The following is a 20,234-nucleotide window of genomic DNA, read 5'->3' on the forward strand; positions in this document are numbered from 1 at the left end:
TTACTAGATTCAAATTTGGAGGGCTCAAGTAAAGTTTGGTCATTTTGAAGGTTGGTCATGGGGTATAAGATGAAGCCACCTTACTATTTTAAAAATCAAGCTTTTATTTTGTGTGTATGAGGTGAAAGGATTTGACATGGACATATACACACACATATAGCAGCAAAGTTCCTCTATTCCAAATTTCAGTGTGACCTCACATCTCCTTAAAATGCCTTATTTATATAAGGTATTCTGATATACCTCACTTGATATACTGAGGTTCTGTATTTTTAACTAAAGTAAGTTTGAGCAAGTATGTAGCCATGTATTATCAAAAAATACAAAGCCTAAGCAACCAACCAATGACAGGCCATCTTGACATGCCACAGTGAAACAAAGCTCATTTTAATATATCTTTAAATGCAAACATCCATTAGTAATTTTATTTGAAAAGCAACACAGATTTCACATTAGTAGTTCCCAATTAAAATAGACTATCTTCCCAATAGTTCACTAAAATGTTTGACAGGTAAGTAACAGGAAAGGAAGCAATCAACTTATTTCTGTGATGAAACCATCTGGTTTATCTCCTTCTCTCCCTTTTAATCAGATCTTAGAGAAATCATCACATTGAAGTCACTAAACAAATAAACTCTTGGTTTTACTTATGGATTTCTTTAATAAGTCTATTTAAGTTTATTTCCAGAATACTAAAAATACAGGTAGTTTATCAACATATAAGATAATGAGTTTGAAGATTCTTTTAAAGTGTTAATTTCATCAAGGTTTTAAAATTAAAAATTGGTAATTTTGTCTTAAAACTAGGAAAAATCTAATACTTTAGAAAACATTACCAGAAAATTTAAGAACCTATTGACAATTATCTTCCAATATTATGATTTTTAAAATATTTTTCATTCATGTGAATAATTAGCAAATTATTTAAAAGTTTTTAAATTTTTTTTACAACTTTTTAAAAATGTCTACTTATTTTGATAGCATGTGCATGCATGGGGGAAGAGTAGGAAGACAGATGTCCAAGCAGGCTATGACAGCATGAAGCCCCATGCAGGGCTCATTCCCACCAACCTTGAGATCAAGACCTGAGAAGAAATCAAGAGTCAATGTTTAACTGACCGAGCCACCTAGGCACCCATTACAATTTTTTTTTTTTTTTAAGTAGGCTCCACGTCCAACGTGGAGCTTGAACTCACAACCCTGAGAACAAGAGTAACATGCTCTACCAACTGAGCTAGTCAGGGGCCCCAGAAAATGATTGTAAAGGGAGAAAATTCAATCCCCTACACTTCCTAAAACAAATCTCCAATTAAGATAAAAATTCTTGGTAAGCCAGGTCAAATTAATATATTAGGATGTGAAGGCCCAGAAGTGATACCTTACTTGACAAGGACATCTTCTTTTTCAGTTACAGGAAATAAAAGGGAAAAGAACAAGAAGTCAGGAAAGACAACGAGTTGTATCAGTCCTTCCTAGTGCTTTCAATAAAGGAATAGTTTTGTATAAAATTTTAGGTCATTTTAGGGAAAATACAATGTACAAAAAGTTCATATCCCTTCCTTGGTTCATGGTAATGTCCTTGACTACTTAATTAATGCCACACTTCGAATTATATTGCAGTTTATTTCAGTAACAAGTCTACTTTTCTTCTCTCACTAAGAGGTAGTAAATATCCTGACAACTCTTGATTGTCACAACTATTAGCTGGGAATATGGGAAACAAAATTGAAAAAGGTATTGACAGCAAGAATGGTTCTGTAGTTTAAATTATATGAAACAATTTTATATAACAATACAAAGGAATAAACTACATTTTCCTTAAGTGTACAGATATCAGTTGCTAAACTATCATAACCAGGATTATTTTTAATACATAGTTCAAATTCAAAGTACATCCCACACTCTCCATTAAGACACAGTGGTGCAAAGGAAATAAGCCCACCAGTATTTTTACTTTTTGACATTAATGTTAAATATGGCAGCTACTATCAAGCTTCTTTGGGGTATACTTCCTGGACTATCATTTACCCTAAATCCCTATCTTCCATTCACTTGACTGTCAAAACTGAGTAAGTTCCAAACAGTGCATAAGTTAAGCCAGTCAAACCTGAGAAATCACTCTTTCTTCAAGTATCCTTTTGAAGGATGAGGCTGGGGGATAATTCCTCCAGGTTAGACAATATGATCCTAGGATGGGCTATAATTTTTATCCTAGAAAAAATGAAATTCTGCCAGAATTCTTCACCTACTGTAAACTTTTTGGCAATCTCTGGAAGAGGAAAAATGAAATATTTACATATAGTGTCTGCATATAACAACATAAATGTCTTGGAAAGGCAAGGTTGGGAACCTGGGTTAGTGAATCTTAGAATTTGAAGAAATTTCAATGTAACCAAGTTGGAAAATGTATGTCAATATCTAAAAAAAATTTAAGTTGTCAGAACAAAAATATTTAATATGATTAGATCACATTTAAAAGATGCTGATACAGGGAATCATCAAATTTATAAAGCACTTGGGAATATGAATGAAAATATTAGCATATGTTCAAATGACCAACATTCAATTTGCCGTTGTAATATGTTCAAATATATATTTAAATATATTTTGCATCTATGCTTAAAAGTACATTGACATCACAGTGGCAGTAGCAAAATATCACTGCACTGCATGGCAGTGACCATACAATATTTACCTGTTACCACAGAATACATTTAGGCAATAAATACAATGTTATAGCATGGTCTCACCACTCTGGTATCATAACATCCTACTATCACTATATTTTGTCATAATATGGTTATATTAGACTTGTCACAATCTGAGTCAAATACTATTTTAGAATAACAATATAATCTGAATTACTTACATTAATGTGTATACACATAAGCAGCCAAATCTTTCACGTCCAAATAATATTTTAATGAAAAATAAATGTAATGGATTTGCTCTACAGAACTATACAAAATAAAAAAATCAAAATACAAAAATGCCTTTAAGAAATTAACAACTAAAGTACTTCTAGACACATTTATTATTCCAAATGTACTAACTTCTAACAACCTCTTCAAGTTCTGTGCACTTTGAAAATTAACTGTATACATGCAAAATATATTTCAAAATATCCAAAAACTGATACCTCTTCCAATTTATCTTAATGAACACCAATTTTTAGCATAAGTTTGTTGCAGTCAAATACCAGGGTCCCCCACAAGCAAATCTGGAAGATTTTTAAATTATAGTTCAAGTTTATATCATTGTAGAAACTCATAAAGAAGGTGTTTTGGGTTAACTGGTGGTTGCTTTAAGACACATACTTAAATCATTAGTCTTAGGTTTGATAAATGCTTAAAGCCACTTAAAAGAGTTCTCAAAAATTTGAAACAGTTGTAGTATAGTGAACACTAAATTTGAAGCCCAAAGATCAGCCTGGATAGACTGTCTCTAGTTTTCTGACTCTGTTCACATCACTGTATTTGAGTCTGTTTTTAGACCTCAAACATATCACTCAACCTACATGTTTCATAATCTCTTGTCCAGGTTTTTTTTTTTGTACACATTATTTTTCTTTCAATCAAGACCTTAATGAAAACCAACTATATGCCAGGAACTGTGCAAGGCATTTTGTTATTCTAATGAGAAACTAAAGGTATAATGTTCAGAAGTGTGACTTTTTTGTTTGAAGAGTTTCAGGATCATGTGAATGAAGTTACAGATCCCACTAAATTAAGAAAAAAAAAAAGGAAAGGACTGAAAATAGATTTCAATTAAGTTCAAATACAGGATAACACCAAGTAAAGCTCACCAGGGAAAAAAGTGAGATAAACATTTGCTAACTAGATATTTTGAATCATTCATTTTTAGTACCATGAAATTGAGGAAGGCAATAGATTTAAAACAATTACATGAAAAAAGTTAAATTTATGTAGAAATAACCAGGATCCAGGTAAGGACATGAAATAGCAGAGGTAAGAAGCCACGGTCTTTCTCACAGTTTGCTTGCCTTGTCAATTTCCTTTGCACTAAACCTACCTGAAAAGTGTAGCTTGAAGGTAAAAAAGAGACAGAAATGTCAAGTGAAGTACAAGAACCATCAAAGTCATTTGTAATATTTATGAAACTGTACAAGATTTAACTGACACATAGTATAGAAGTTATGAAATACAGACGAATTTTAATGAAGAAACATTCTGATAGGAATTAAGTAATTTACAAGCTCTTAACACAGCAGCTCTGTCCTACCAATCTAATGCAGTCAATCTTTGCAACATAATAGTTATGAAACAAGCTATTCTTCAGCAGCCTTCTCATAAAAAATTACATGGATTATATGTGAAGGCCTAAGAACTGGATTTCTTTTTCTCATTAAAATGTGAATTAATCTTAAACATATCGTTTGGAATTCAACTCTGGGAGGCAAAATATATGGAGAAAAAAATTAACAAAAATGTATATACATATATTTAACGCAGACAATAGTATGACCGTCAATATCAACGACAGGCTTTAATTACTTTGGATCCACGTAATCCTTTAACATCCATTCCCTTTAAGCCAACAGAGTTTGTTTAAAGATTCAGGACATAGCAGCCTGGCGGTGAAAGAAGGTAAGTTACTGTTTTTCAGCTTTTTTTAATGAAGCCCATCTCTCACAATGATGCAAACTTTTGTAGGTTAGGCCAAACCATGCTACCTGGGGTTGACAGAAGGGTGCATCAGAGACCAGTAGGGGATCCTAGAGATGAAAGCCAAGTCGTCTCCAATTATTAATGATTCCCCCCTTCCTAGGCAGCATTTCAAGAAAAAAAACAAAAAAACAAAAAGCAAACACCAAAAAAAAAAAAAAAAAAAAGAAAGGGAAAAAAAAGAAACATGTAGGGATCCCGTCGTAACCTAGAAAAGGCTGGTGGGCCAGAACTGCATTAGAAAGTGGGAGCAGTAATAGCATTTAAAGTTCTCAGCGTAACCCTTCCTCCCCTCCATCGCTATCAGACCGGACTATCCTGTCCACGTCCAAAGGCTGACGGGTCAGAGGGAGATGTAAGGATAGGGTGGCTTCCCCGACAGTTGCCCTCCCTAAGTTTTCCCTCTGTTGAGCCCAAATCTCCTTTCTGAACCGACCTAAGAGCTGGTCCAGGGCTGGGAGCCCAGTTGACACCAGCAGCTGTCCATTCCGTACCGACGGTCTTGTGCCTGCGATGGAAACCAGTCGAGAATAGCTGCTGTCGGAACCACTGGCTCTAGGACCCCTCCTCTGGAAACCGGTGACGTTGTTCTTGCTGCCTGCCATCACCATAGATCCAGTTTTCCCAACGCCGGTGCCGCAGGTCGCCACTGCCGCCATCTTGGAGCTCTCCGCGTTGACCCAATAGGAACTCTGGGAACTCAAGCAGCGGGCCTGTCAGAGCCAGCCTCAAACTCCCGCCTCCTTACCCACTACCGCGGCTGCCGTGGCCAATAAGATTGAGAGTTCTCTTTTCAGTCAACCAATCGCAAGGAGTATTGCTGAAAAGTGAGCTCTACGTGTGGACGGCGGACTTTTCTGGGGTCCAGGTGAGAAAGGCCCACCTGAGTCCTGGGTGAGAGTCTACCGTGGTTCTTTGGGTTAGAGGTGGGTAGTATTCAAAATTTTTCTCCGTTTTGAGATTTCACTTTGAGTTAAAAAAAAAAAAAGCTAGTAAAAGAGCGATATATCTAGCAACTACCAGTGGGAAATTGCACCTTTTACTGTTCCTTGATAAAGAGAAAAGATATTTTCCCTCGCTTCTTTCTCTTCTGATTTCTAAAAGAAAATTCAGACCGACTTTAACATCAGGATTGAGTTTTACCTTTTTTTTTCTTCTTTTTTCCCGGAATGGTTCCGTTATATTGAAGAAATTGGAACTCTTAATGAGTTGCTTGCTCAGCATCTGGGCTCAGTTCGTCAGTGTCAATGGCAGGGAGGTGGGTCGGATTTAGACCGTAAGGGGAAAACTCTTGAGCTTTGAGGCGATTTGGGTTTCCTGTCTCAAACAGCAAATGACAAAATGTACTTCTCTGACAAGTCCCCGTGAGAAGCTTTCGTTAATTTTAATTAGTGCTTCTGGAAGTCTTGGGGAGCGTTTCCATAAGTAGTGTGAATGACAAGTGTTACTCTGACAACCTTGTTCACACATTTAATTGTCATTTGCTGTTAAGGCAGCTGCAAATAACATAAAATACTTTAGGTCTCTTTCCCCCAAAAAACTGGTGAGTATTGGATGTGTATGTGCTTTCTTTTTCTAATGATTTTTGAACCTCTGAATTGAGAGCTTTTTTATTAGAATTTTTTGTGCTGAAAAAAGATGTGATTTAGAGATGTGTCTTTGGATTTAAAACTTTTCCCAAAACTGACCTGGATAGCGGAGTGATTTTTACAGGTATTCATGATTGACAAATGATTAAACTAAAAAAGACTCCCAAATCATTCCTGCATTACTAAATTACTGATTTTGGCAATGATCTATGATACTTTAAAAATATATCCAACCTCACTGAAATTCTTGCCATGGAATTGTTTTAAATCACAGTGACTTGTTAAAACTTTTTGACATATTCTATTTGATAAATTGCAGTTAGTATTGTGAACTAGTGGCCGGTGGGTTTTGTTTTTGATTTTAAAGTTAAATGTTAAGACCATAAAACAAACTACCTTACTCTAACAATATATCAGCTGGAAAGCTTAATCAAGGTTTAGATGCTTTCATTTAGAATCTTTCATCAGTATAAGTTTGTAATATATATTATTCAGTAAATAGCTGTTGAGTGATTGCTTTCTGCTTAGACCCAATATGTCACTTTAGGCCTATTGAAGTAAAAGTGTTATCATTTTGGGGAGATAAGATTCACCACGTAGAAAACGGCATAGCAGTTAAGGTGAACACATTGGACAATTGGTGCTAATATTTTCCTGTGGTGAATAAGTACTAAGAAGGCCAAAACAAAAAGGAGCAAAACATTCTGATATCAAATGGAAACTTCTTGGATATTTTTGCTGCTCTGAAAACTTTGAAATACTACTAATATTGAATTTTTATGGGCTTCTTTACTACATATTCCCTGTTTCCTTCTACATATACTTCACCTTTTAGTTTTCTAAAAGCAATGGTATGATGCTTTGTTTATCATATTGCTAGAACTGGAAAATTGTTTTTCAACTTTATAATTGGGAAAACATGCCATGTGTGTACATAAAGGCATTCTTGAAATGAGGCTGTATCTTTCATATAACATTATCATAGAATAATCTGTCTTAATTTTTTTTATGAAGACAAAACTTTTGCTCACAAAGCAAACAATGCCAAATACTTTAATTTACCAATAATAAAACATTGGAATAAATGAGGTATATGTGTAAGGGGAGAATTAAAAGAATATGTTTAGATGTGTTAATAATGATTAATAACAATTAATAATTACTTATTGAGCACATACTAAATCCCAGGCAGCATGTGAAACATTCAGGTTATAGGAGAAAGAATACTTAGTTTCTTTTCTCCTTGAGATGTAGATGGGGGAGGAAAGTGGGTAAATAGAATAGTAAAGTATATTATAAATCCTAGGAGGACAAATGCAGGATACTTAACTTGGACTGAGAGAGAGGGGCCTTGAGAAGTTTATCCTGAGGAGGAAGTTTAACCTTGTGTGGATGAAGGATGTGTAAGAGATAAAGGCATGATAGACAATAAAAGCCATTACAGAGAATGCAGAGACTTCAATAAATCTGCATCCACTGCTTCTGTGCAGGTTGGTTCTCATGATTTATATAGAGTGCTAAGAAGAGACTGGAGAAGTTAGACAAAAGTCTAATTTTCTTATTGGTTGGGGTTCTTATTTTTTGTAAAAATAGTGGGAAATCATTGAAAAATTTTAAGTGGTAACATACTGATTATATTTGATTGTTATGTTTTGTCTAAGAGTATACTAGAAGAGAATGGATTGGGATAAAAAACATGGAGTGAATGAAGAGATTACTCTGAGGAGTAGAATAGCTGTGACCAAGGAAAGTTGACAGGAGGAATCAAAGATGACTAACAGGTTTCTGCCTTGAATAGGTTTGTAAATGGCAGAGGATCAAGAATAAAGGAGAACAGCAGGATTTTGTAGTTCTGAGGTTAGGTGTTTTATAAAATGGAAGATCATAAAATGAGTTTTTAAATCTGTTTTGAATATGTTAAAATTTTTTAAATGTTTATTGATTTTTGAGAGAGAGTCTAAGCACGAGTGGAGAAGGACAGAGACAGAGAGGGAGAGAGGGAGACACAGAATCTGGAACCCACTCAAGGCTCTGAGAGCTGTCAGCACAGAGCCCATGGGTTCGAACTCGGGAACAGTGAGATCATGACTTGAGCCAGAGTCGGATGCTTAACCTACTGAGCCACCCAGGCACCCCCGTTTTGAATATGTTTAATTGGAGGTACCCTTGTAGCATCCAAGTAGAGAATGTCCAATACACAGTGGATTATGTGACAAAGGGACTTCTAGATGAAACATATAGATTTGAAATTAATTAGCACATGGTGGGAATTTACCCCAAGAGAATGGATAAACTCACCAAGGATATACATACTTTAAAATGAGAAGAGAAAAGAACCAAGAATAAACTGTGGAATGTGAACATTTAAAAACCTGGGCAAAGGAACAGAAAGTAAAATAAGAGTTGGAAAGTGTTTATTTGATTTAGTAATAATGTTTCTCAGGTTTCATTAAAGGAAGATTTGATGGAGTAGTAAACTGAAAAGTAAAGTAATTATATTTAGAATTGAATGGCAAATGAAGTTGAATATTCTATAAAAGTAGACCATTTTAAATTTTAGAAAGCTTTCCTTGAAGGGGGATAGAGGGAGATGACAAAGGTTTAAGGGAGGAATTTTGTTAAAGAGAGAAAGAAAATAGGCACTGGAAAATAATTCTAGACAACTGATAAAGCAAAGGACCTGAATGAGATGGAAGGTATGGGAATCATAGCATAGGAGAAGGATCAGTATTTGAAAGGAGGGGGTCAATTCAGTGGCTAAAGTGTATAAATGAAAAGAAGCTCCTTTCCCTCCTTTCTGCCATTAAGTCTTGGAGTTCTTAAGACTATTTTGACTTATTATTCCATATTCTTACTTTTATCCACTCCCAGGACCTTAGTTACCATTTATATATTAATGACTAACATAAATAGTCCAGATCACTTCTCTGACCTCCAGAATTATAAATTCAGATATTTACTTTACCTGTTTCTTGAAAATCTTAGTGGGGACCTAAAACTCATAATGCTCAAGGATGAATTTTTTCTTGTGTTTTGTATCTCTAAATGATAGGACCATTTGCAGAACTAGTTGCCTAAGACAAGTAACCTCACTTATACTGAGGTCCTCTTATTTTTTTTAATGTTTATTTATTTTGAGAGAGAGAGAGCGAGCAAACAGGGGAGGGCAAAAGAGAGAGAGGGACAGACAGACAGAGAATCCCAAGCAGGCTCTGCAGTGTCATTGCCTGATGGGAGCTGAAATTCAGAAACCATGTGATCATGACCTGAGCCGAAATCAAGAGTCTGACGCTTAACTGACTGAGCCACCCAGGTGCCCCACTCAGGTCCTCTTTCAAACATCATGCTGCCATATCCATTACATTGCCAAGACCTATGGAGTTTACTTCTTCACAGCTTTCTAATCCATTCTGGGTCATATAGCCCTTATCTTGGTTCGCCTTCACTCAAGAGCTATCCTAATCCTGTCAAAATAGAAGACCAGTAGTATAAAAATAATATTAAGCACCTGCATGTAATTCCCTCTACTTGCCTTTTTAGCCACATTGTTCTGTAAATTTCCTTACTGTCTGTACTCTAGCATTTATTCATTCTCCTGTACTTTGCAAGTTCTCTTCCTCATAAAGCCCACTAGTCAATTTCTACTTATCCTTCAAATCTTACTTCAACCTATAGATTCTCATTAAAGCCATCTCTCCTTGATACCAAAATGAAATTAACTCCTATATACCAACAATGAATGAGTGGAATTGGAAATTGAAAACACAATCTAATTTACACTAAAAAAATTAAAGTATTTAAGAATAAATATAAAAAGGATATTTATAAGGTCTATATGAGGAAAACTGTAAAACTGATGAATAAAAAAACTAAATAAATGGAGAGATATTCCATGTTTATGGATATGAAATTCAATGTCAAGATGTCAGTTCTTCCCAGATCTCTAGATTCAATGCAATCCCAATTAAAATCACAGCAAGTTATTTTATTAATATTGACAAGCTGATGTTAAAGTTTATAGGAAGAGACAAAAGACCAAGGATAGCAAACACAAAATTAGAGGATTGAAACCACAACTTCAAGATTAACTACAAAGCCACAGTAATGAAGACAGTGTGGGATTGGCCAAAGAATAGACAGATCAGTAGAACAGAATAGAGTACCCAGAAATAAACTGACATAACTATAATCAACTGATTTTTGACAAGTGAGTGAAGGTAATATAACAAAGCAAAGATAGTCTTTTCAATATATGGTGCTGGTACACATATACATGGCAAAGAAAAATTAGAATCTAGGCACAACCTTACATCCTTCACAAAAATTTAGTGGATCATATATCTAAACATAAAATGCAAAACTATAAAACTTCTAGAAGATTACAGGAGAAAATTAGACAACTTGGGTATATGATGCTTTTTTAGATATGAAATAAAAAATATGATCCATGAAATAAATAATTTATTAGCTTGAGTTCCTTGAAATTAAACTCTTGCTCTATGAGAGACAATGTCAAGGAAATGAGAAGAAAAACTACATACTGGGAGAAAATATTTGCAAATGATATGCCTAATAAAATATTGTTATCCAGAATATATAAACTCTTGAAAAAAAAAGCCTCCACAATAAACAACTTGATTTAAAAATGGGCAAAAACCTAATATACACTTGACCAAAGAAGACATAAAGATGATAAGAAGCAAATGAAAGGATGCTTCACATCATATATCATCAGAGAAATGGAAATTTAAGCAACATTGAGATATTAGTGTATACCTACTAAAGTGGCCAAAATCTGAAACATTGACAACACCAAATGCTGATGAGAATGTGGAACAACATGAACTCTTATACATTGCTGATGAAAATCAAAATGGTACAGCCATGTTGGAAGATTCTTTGGAGATTTCTTACAAAACTAAACATGCTCTAATCTTATGCTCCAACAGTCATTCACTTAGGCATTTATCCAGAGGACTTGAAAACATCCCTGTGAAGACTTGCACATGGATGTCTATAACAGCTTTATCCATAATTGCCAAAACTTAGAAGCAACCAAGATGTCCTTCAGTAAGTGAATAAATACAATTCCATACAATGGAATATTACTCAGTGTTAAAAACAGATGAACTATCAAGCTATGAAAGTAATAGAGGAACCTTAAATGCAAATTATGAAGTGAAAGAAACCAATTTGAAAAAGCTACATACTTAGTCCAACTTTCTGGAATTCTGGAAAAGGGAAAACTATGGAGGCCGTAAAAAGATCAGTGGTTGACAGAAGTGGTTGGGGAGAAAGATGAATAAGTAGAACATAGAGGACTTTTAGGGCAGCGAAAATGTTCTATATGTTATAATGATGGCTATGTCATTATACTTTTGTCCAAACCCACAGGACGTACAGCACCAAAAGTGAATCCCAAGATAAACTGTGGACTTTGGTATGTCAATATAGGTTCATCCTTGGTTAAAAGAAGAGAAAGAAAGATAGAAAAAAAAGTGCTATTTTTTGGTGACTGATGTTGATAATAAGGGAGACTATACATGTGTGGGGTCAGGCATATATGAGAAATTTCTTTACATTTCTCTCAATTTTGTTGTAACCCTAAAACATCTTTAATATGAAATGAGCTGTATAAAATTTCAGTCTGAGGGTTCCACATAATTACTCTTGTTGCCACATAGTGGGACCATTTTCACAGGGGTTCCAACAAGTTGGTATTCTGAGAAGTCTTCAAGTATAATTCTAAAACTTTACCAACCCATTTAGGTACACCAGAAAACTTAATGGTCTCAGTAAGTAACTAGCACCTTATGACTAAAATGGGTACCTCTCCAACTGGTCTTTCAGTGGCTTTTTGAGACGTAGGATCCTTATTACAACTATGACTACGAAGGTAAACCATATTAACAGAGATCTGGTAGAGTCTTAGTACAGAGTCTGGTGGTGTTCTGGCAGCATGATTGAATGAATAAATGTCAAAGTCATGCCTGCATAGAGGGAGTTTTTGAATCCCATGTAATCTCTTTTTGTTTCCTTTTAGTAAACTCACAAAGAGAAACCATGGTCCTGATTTGCTTTACCTGTTTTTGTACTTTATGTAGATGAAGCCGTCACTGTTTGACTTATTTTGCTCAACATTGTATTTGTGAAATGATTGCTATTAATGTGTACAGATTTGATTACTTATTATTTTATAGTAATGTGTAGGAGCAACTGGATGGCTTAGCATCCAACTCTTGATTTCGGCTCAGGTCATGATCTCACGGTTCACAAGTGCAAGCCCTGCATCAGGCTCTGTGCTGTCAGTGCAGAACCTGCTTGAAATTCTCTTTCTCTCACTGTCTCTCTGCCCCTCCCCCAACGCTCACTCATGCTCCCTCTCTCTCAAATAAATAAACTTAAAAAAAAATTGGGGCGTCTGGGTGTCTCAATTGGTTAAGTGTCCGACTTTGGCTCAGGTCACAATCTCACAGTTCATGAATTTGAGCCCTGCATTGGGCTCTTTGCTGACAGCTCAGAGCCTGGAGCCTGCTGTGGGTTCTGTGTCCCTCTCCCTGGTCCTTCGCTGCTCACACTCTGACTCTCTGTGTCTCTCACAAATAAATAAATGGTAAAAAATTTAAAAAATAAAAGTTAAAAAAATTGTATTGTGTAAGTATATCACAATTAATTATACATTCCGCTTTTAAAAGGGATTTGGCTAGTTTGGTATTGCTAAATATTTTTCTAACGTGGTTGTACCAATTTACACTCTTAACAGGAATGTTTGAGAATTTCAGTTGACTATCATGCTTACCAACACTGAAGATTTTCTTTTCACTATAACCTTTCTGAAAGGGTTGTGGTATGACATTGTCATCTGGATTTTGACTGATCAAGTTGAGCACCTGTTCATATATTTATTGGCCATTTAGATAAACTTCTTATGTGAAGAGTCTGTTCATGTCTTTGCTAATTTAAAAAAAAATGTATTGTTGGATTTTCTAGATTTCTAGTTCTTTTTATATTTTATTTATTTTTTGTTTTTTTAATTAAAATTTTTTTTTAATTTTTATTTTTTTAATAGTTTATTGTCAAGTTGGTTTCCATATAACACCCAGTACTCATCCCCACAAGTGCCCTCTTCCATGCCCATCATCCCCCTTCCCTGCCCCTCCACCCCCGTCAGTCCTCAGTTTTTTTCTCAGCATTCAAGAGTCTCTCATGGTTTGCCTCCCTCCCTCTACCGCACTATTTTCCCCCACTTCTTCACCCCACGGTCCTCCATTAAGTTCCTCCTAATCCTCCTATACGTGCAAACATATGGTATCTGTCCTTCTCTACCTGACTTATTTCGCTCAGCATAACACCCTCAAGTTCCATCCATGTTGCTACACATGGCCAGATTTCATTCTTTCTCATTGCCATGTAGTATTCCATTCCAAGATGTAGTAAACGACATCTTCTTGATCCGTTCATCAGTTGATCTTTTTATATTTTAGATATAAGTCCAGTTTGGAATAAATGTGTTACAGATTTCTTCTCTTAGTCTAAGACTTCCCTTTTCATATTCTTTTTTTTAAATTTTTTAAATATTTTATTTATTTCTGAGAGAGAGAGACAGCATGAGCAGGGGAGGGTCAGAGAGAGAGGGAGACACAGAATCTGAAGCAGGCACCAGGCTCTGAGCTAGCTGTCAACACAAAGCCCGACGCGGGGCTCGAACCCACGAATTGTGAGATCATGACCTGAATTGAAGTCGGACACTAACTGATTGAGCCACCCAGGCGCCCCTATTCTTTTTTGTTTTTAATGTTTATTTATTTTTGAGAGAGAGGGAGAAACTGAGCATGAGAGAAGGAGGGGCAGAGAGGAGACAGAATCTGAAGCAGGCTCCAGGCTCTCAGCTGTCTGCACAAAGCCGGACATGGGGCTTGAGCCCATGGACCATGAGATCATGACCTGAGCCAAAGTCGGATGCTTAACCGACTGAGCCACCCAGGCGGCCCACATACTTTTTTTAAGATTTTATTTTTTTAAGTAATCACTACCCTCAACATGGGGCCTTGAACTTCCAATGCCAAGATCAAGAGTAACATGCTCCACCGACTGAGCCAGCCAAGTGCCCCATCTTTCCATATTCTTGTCTTTGCTTTTAGTCAGAATATATTCTGATGTATCAATTTTTTTATGTCTGTTTGCCTACTACAAGATTCCAAAGATGATCTCCTTGTTTTCTTCCAGATATTTGAATCTGCAATCTGCTGGAATTGATTTTATTTTTCCTTTGGTGTGAGGCAGGGGTAAAGGTGTATTTATTTTTCCTATATAGATAGTTTATTGACTTACTATCACTTGTTGAAAAGACAGTTTTTTCCCTGTTGTATTCGATCATTACTTTTTCAATAAGTAAAATCACATTGATTAGGTAGGTTATTTTCTGGACTCCCCCATTCCATTGGTTAGTTTGCAATTCTTCAGGTTCTTCAAAAGGATAACTTTTTTTCTTTGTTTTAACTACCTATATACTGCACTGTGCTTAAGCTAAATCTGTAAAAATAAGAAACCTTTTTGACAATCTTCTTTTACAGCATTGTTTCCTCAGAAAAATCTCTTTGCTTCTATTCAGTCTGTAGAGCCTTCACATAATTGTTTTTGTAGTTTGTCTTGTGTTTATGATTATTATCTATGGGAAGAGTTTGTTAGAAGTTTACTTCACCATACTAGAGGCAGTTCTTACTACCTTTTTAATGACTATAATTGCTGATATTTGTGTTTCTTTCCCTTTTTCATAGGTTTGCTAGAGATTTTTCATTTTCATTCTTTTCCCCAAAATCCAACTTTTGGCTTTAAAATTTTTGTTTTCTGTTTACTTTTTGTTTTGTCAATTAGTGCTCTTTATTTTTACTTGTTTTCTACATTCATTGATTTTACTGAGATTTTGGGTTTTCCCCCTTGTGGTAAAAGCTTTATTCATTGATTTTCTTCGTGTTTTTCTAATAATACTGTTTATATTTAAAGGTATAATTTCCCTAAATACTGCTCTAGCTGCATCCTACAACTTATAATATTTATGTTTTCATCAACATTTATTTCAAAATATTTTCAACTTTTTTGGTTTGATTTCCTCCCTGACCCCTGAGTTATTTTGGACATTTTAAGAATGCCCCAATAACGCATCATACTGGATGCCAAGAAAGCAGGTGTAATCTGGAACTGTCCAGGGCAACATGAGTACTAATGCTCACCCTCATTTTAGTGGATGTTTAAGTATAAACAGAAAACCAGGGCGCTTAAAATTAAAATTTAAAAATCCATTGTATACTTCTGTCTTGGAATATTCAGTGTAAGAGGGTAAATGTATCAAAAGGTAAACATGTTTTGGTTCAAGGAAATTTGTCAAGTAAATGTACCTATAAAGGAAAACAAGACATTTTTAATGGTAAGCACTAGAACACTAACAATTTTCATTGATAAAAATAAAAGAAATTCTAGAGCAGGATGGCATGGTACCAGCATGTCTCCCAAACTGGGACTGTTCTTCAGGTAAGCGCAAGTAAGGAATTGAACAACTGCTAAACTGGTGCCAGGTGCTCCTTTCATGTGTCACCTTTGAGGAATCTCATAAGCATAAAGCTCTTGTGCTAATGTAAACCCATGTGTTGTTCTAACTGTCTTGTACGTTTCTGATGAGATGTGATCAATTCATTTTCAGTATGAATAATTATGGGAACCATTAATGTTAATATTCATATTAGAGAGTGCTGGATAAGAAAATTGCTCTTTTCAGACTTGATAGTATATATTAGAGATAAGGGTTTATTTCATGTATCTTTGCTTTTTAATGAGGATATTGTACACATGTGCATGCACACACATGAATAAAAAGCACAAAAGTTCTGTTGACTTAAAAAAGTTTATGACTCAGTATCTATTCATACTAACGTAGTAACATCCTAAATTACCTCTTTATTCGAATAGTGGAGTTCTCATTGATTGGAATGAATGTGAGATTAAATGTCCTTGAGATTTTTCAGTTTCAAGCTTGACTCCAAAATGTTTAGTGAATTCTTCAAATGTTTAAATAAATCAGAGGAAAAATATTTTTTATAAGTAGCAACTATTATTTAAGTTTATGGAGTTTCCAATCAGCTTATATTGTTAAGATCAAGGAGAGTGCCTATAAATGGGTGAAAGAGTATATTTAAGCAGACTTGCAGGAAAAAAACTCACTTTTAAGGGTCCTAACATAAAAGGGGAAAAGATGGTAGGTTCATAAAGAGAGGAGTCTGACAAAACAAAAATTGAGATTGAAACAGAAGTGTATTAGAAAAGAGAGAAAAGATAGACTGGTAGGAATAAGGAAGTATCACAGAAAATGAAATGTATAAAAGCAATGGCAAGATACAGGATAAGAGAAAGACTGTAAGGAGGGCAAAATATAAGAAATAGTGCCATGAATAGCTTAATGTTAAAGCGTGGAAGATTAATACAAATACAACAGTTTCTTTTGGCTTCATTAAAATTAATGATAATTATTAGAGTGTCACGGTTGTCTTAATATCATATACTTAAGGTTTTCATATTATTTTGCCCGAAGAAAATAGCAGAAACCATTTTACATATTACTTGCTAAATTTTGAATAAATATTATTTATTAATAATACATGGATATGTTATAATGTATATTATATAACTTATAGGTAATTATATACATTTCAAGATGAATATTCATGTTACTTCTTTCAAGGGAAAAATTTATGTTTCAGTGTAGACACTGAATTGTTGCATGTAAACACATATGAAGCGAACTTTAACATCTCAAGTAAAAAATGGAATTAAAACTTTATTTGAACTATGATTGACATACAGTTTCAGGGGTACATCATACCGATTTGATATTTCTACGCACTGTGAAGTAATGTAGTTATCATCTGTCACCAAAGTTACTACGTTATTAACTATGTTCCCTACACTGTATATTATATCTCCATGACTTATTTATTTTATAACTTAAAGCTCATTTTATAATTGGAAAATAAAACCTTTCTTTCAGTTATAAGAATTGACATGGAACTATTTTAGTTGACTATGAGGCAGTATTGGCATCTAAGACAGTATTAAACATAGTATGTTTTTCATTTGTCACAGTTTTAACTGGTCACAGAGTTTTTCTGCATTATCATTATATTCTGTAAATATTTGAATAATCAGTCAACATATCCACATTATACACTACTTCTCTGCTGCCTTTTTATTGGTAAAATTAAGCTCACATATTCATTCTGACATGTAGAAATGAATCTTATATCCTGTTACTTGCAAATTGTTTAGGATTTGATATATTAGAATTGTATGTCAACTATTACCAATTCTTTTAAGTCCTTGACCACTGTTCTCTCTAGTTCAATATATCATGGCACCCACTTTTTTCTGCTTAAATTTTCTGGTGGATAAAGGACTTTAATATTCTGGGTCTTTTTTTTTTTTTTTGGCAATGTAAAAAATTTTTTTAAATAGTTTATTATCAAGTTGGTTTACATATAACACCCAGTGCTCATCCCAACAAGTGCCCTCACCCATGTCCATCACACCCCTTCCCCTTCTGGGTCTTTTTAAATCATTTTATCCAAAGTATATTATATATCTGAATTCAGAATCCCATTGAACCATTAAGAGGAATATGTACCTTAAAAACTGAGAGACATTTCGTCGTATTGTATACCAATTTTACACAATGTGGCAGGGGGAATCCTTTACCTAATATAATTTTGATTTCCTGCTTTAGGAATCCTGAAATCGTGGATCACCCATATAACTTTGAGACATGCCTTAAGTTTTTTTTCTGGAAGCCTTGCAACTATCCTAAAAATTGAATGTATTAATAGAACAGACCTATGGTAAGTGGTTTTTTTTTTCTCCTTTTTCTTCTGTCAGTTTCATGTTCAAATAAAGTCTTATGAATGTTGTAATGCTGCTCCCTGCTGGACACTGTGATTTTTTAAAGTTGGCACTTAATAGATGGGCAGATAACTGGTTAGCTAGACCCACTGAAGAGGGGACTCCTTGGCTTCATTCATAGAAAAACAACAATATGCAACAAAAGTAACTTTATTATAATGAGTGATACCATTGCAATTATGTTGACTGTGGGACTGATGGTGTTGTTTCTAAATTTCATTGTCTGCGTGTTCAGTGGCATCTAAAAATTATAACAAACATACATTGAAAGATGGTTGTAGATGGTGGACCTTTAATGGTTTCCTAAACTGTATGTGTATAATCTTTATAATTGAAGTCAGTTTATTTTTATTTTTATTATTGTTATCTTTTTTGTAATAATTTTAATTCCTGTATTTTTGTTTTTCAAAGGAAATATTTAAAACTGCTCCAGTATAATTTAAATTAGGCATTATTGGATCTATTTTTGAATGAGCCATCCTATATTATGCTTTGTACGGTAGACTTTAAGTGTAACTTGCTTTGTATATCCATACTGTAATCCAACTATCATGTTTTCTAGTACACACAGTGAACTATACTTACCTTACACAGAGTGATATTGGGTTGGACCTCAAGTGTCATGTCTATGTCCTTCCTGTCATGAACCCTCACATTGTATGCATACACAGGCTCCCAAAATTATTGTAAAATATGTGACAGTTAAAAGTGTTTTTCTTCCTACCCATGAGCTAAAATATGATATTTTTGGAGTGCAGCCTATATAAAATTATTACTTGGATGTAATGTAGATTTTTTTTTTAAAGTAAGCATACATTTCATTGAAAAGAAGTAACAAACAACATTGAGCTAAGCAAAGATTTATAGGATAACTAATGCTCTTTAAGGGCCTGGGACTTTTTTGTAGCCATTGGGAAAGCCTGTGAAATCTACTCTTAATTAAGGTTGTGGAGAGTTAGACATAGTAACCTATTTCTTTATTATTAAATTATTGCAATAAAAATTAGAACTGTAGGCCAAGAAAATAAAATTCAAAAAAAAAGAGGAACCCTCTTTTCCTTCTCTATAAGAGTATATTATTTCAGAAAATATACCATTTTAAACCTTTTGTTATGAAACATACCATCATATAGAAACGTAAGAAGAATAAATATAAAGCAGGCAACCATGTAATCATAGATCATTACTGGCATCCTAGAAACCCTTGATGTAGTCTTCCTTTTCTTTAGAGATAACCAATGTCCTGATTTTTTATGGTAATTACTTACATAATTCTGTCTGTAATTTTTATCATTTTTGTCTGTATTTCTCAGCAGTGTGCTTTGTCTCTTTTTAATCTTTATGGAATCATGTACTTTTTTTGTAAACAATTTAATATTTTTATTGGAAATGTTTTTGTTATTTAGGAGGAGAAGGGTATAAAGAATTAGAGATCTCAGGGTGCCTGGGTTGCTCAGTTGGTTAAGTGTCTGACTTGGGCTCAGGTCATGATCTCGCACTTCAAAAGTTCAAGCCCCACATCGGGCTCTGTGCTGACACCTCAGGCCCTGGAGCCTGCTCCTATTCTGTGTCTCCCGCCCCTCTCCCGCTCATACTCTGTCTCTTTCTCTTTCTCTCAAAAATAAATAAACATTTTAAAAACTTTTAAAGAAAAAGAATTAGAGGTCTAAATGTAAAGTCAAAGAGGACTCTTTTCATTGTACTGGGGAGCTAAGGGATAAGAGGGGTTCTAAGAAATTTAGATGTAGCAGCAATTAGGATGCAATCAGGATGCCTGGGGACAGGCTTGTGGGCTTTCATGTTAAGTGGGAGGCTGGAAAGATGGCTAGGAAAGGGCAGCATTCTTCAGAAAAGGGTATAGGTAGAGGTGGAAGGCATTAATGCTGATGGGTCCTATCACAATGCGGACAGAGAACTTTGAGGGAAAACAGATGAGTTATCTAGTATGCACTGTGTGCAGGACCCCAAACCTGATTCTGTCACAGTGCACGCATTGTGTTTCTTGGGACAAGTCTAG

The 20,234-nt window shown here is 34.8% G+C and overlaps 2 protein-coding genes across 8 annotated transcripts in view; one reads left to right on the forward strand and one right to left on the reverse strand.

The window, feature by feature from the left end:
• Nucleotides 1-5,353, reverse strand: part of ELP4 (elongator acetyltransferase complex subunit 4) — a 241,913-nt gene extending 236,560 nt beyond the window's left edge. For all 3 annotated transcript variants that reach the window (XR_013337263.1, XM_077772876.1, XM_077772875.1), the window contains exon 1: nt 5,122-5,353. Coding sequence is in view for 2 of the 3 variants with exons in the window: in XM_077772876.1 (XP_077629002.1) it covers nt 5,122-5,344 (223 nt within the window). In the remaining variant the exon portion in view is untranslated. The remainder of the gene's footprint in view (nt 1-5,121) is intronic.
• Nucleotides 5,354-5,496: 143 nt separating this feature from the next.
• IMMP1L (inner mitochondrial membrane peptidase subunit 1) overlaps nt 5,497-20,234 on the forward strand; it is a 73,849-nt gene continuing 59,111 nt past the window's right edge. For 3 of the 5 annotated variants that reach the window (XM_077772819.1, XM_077772823.1, XM_077772822.1), the window contains exons 1-2: nt 5,519-5,611; nt 18,045-18,156. The gene's annotated coding sequence lies outside the window, so the exon portion shown is untranslated. Of the gene's footprint in view, nt 5,612-18,044; nt 18,157-20,234 lie in introns of all 5 variants that reach the window. The other 2 variants (XM_077772820.1, XM_077772821.1) reach the window with 2 other exon arrangements.

Source organism: Crocuta crocuta, unplaced genomic scaffold (assembly GCF_008692635.1).
Source record: "Crocuta crocuta isolate KB4526 unplaced genomic scaffold, BGI_CrCroc_1.0 scaffold382, whole genome shotgun sequence".
Classification (NCBI taxonomy): domain Eukaryota; kingdom Metazoa; phylum Chordata; class Mammalia; order Carnivora; family Hyaenidae; genus Crocuta; species Crocuta crocuta.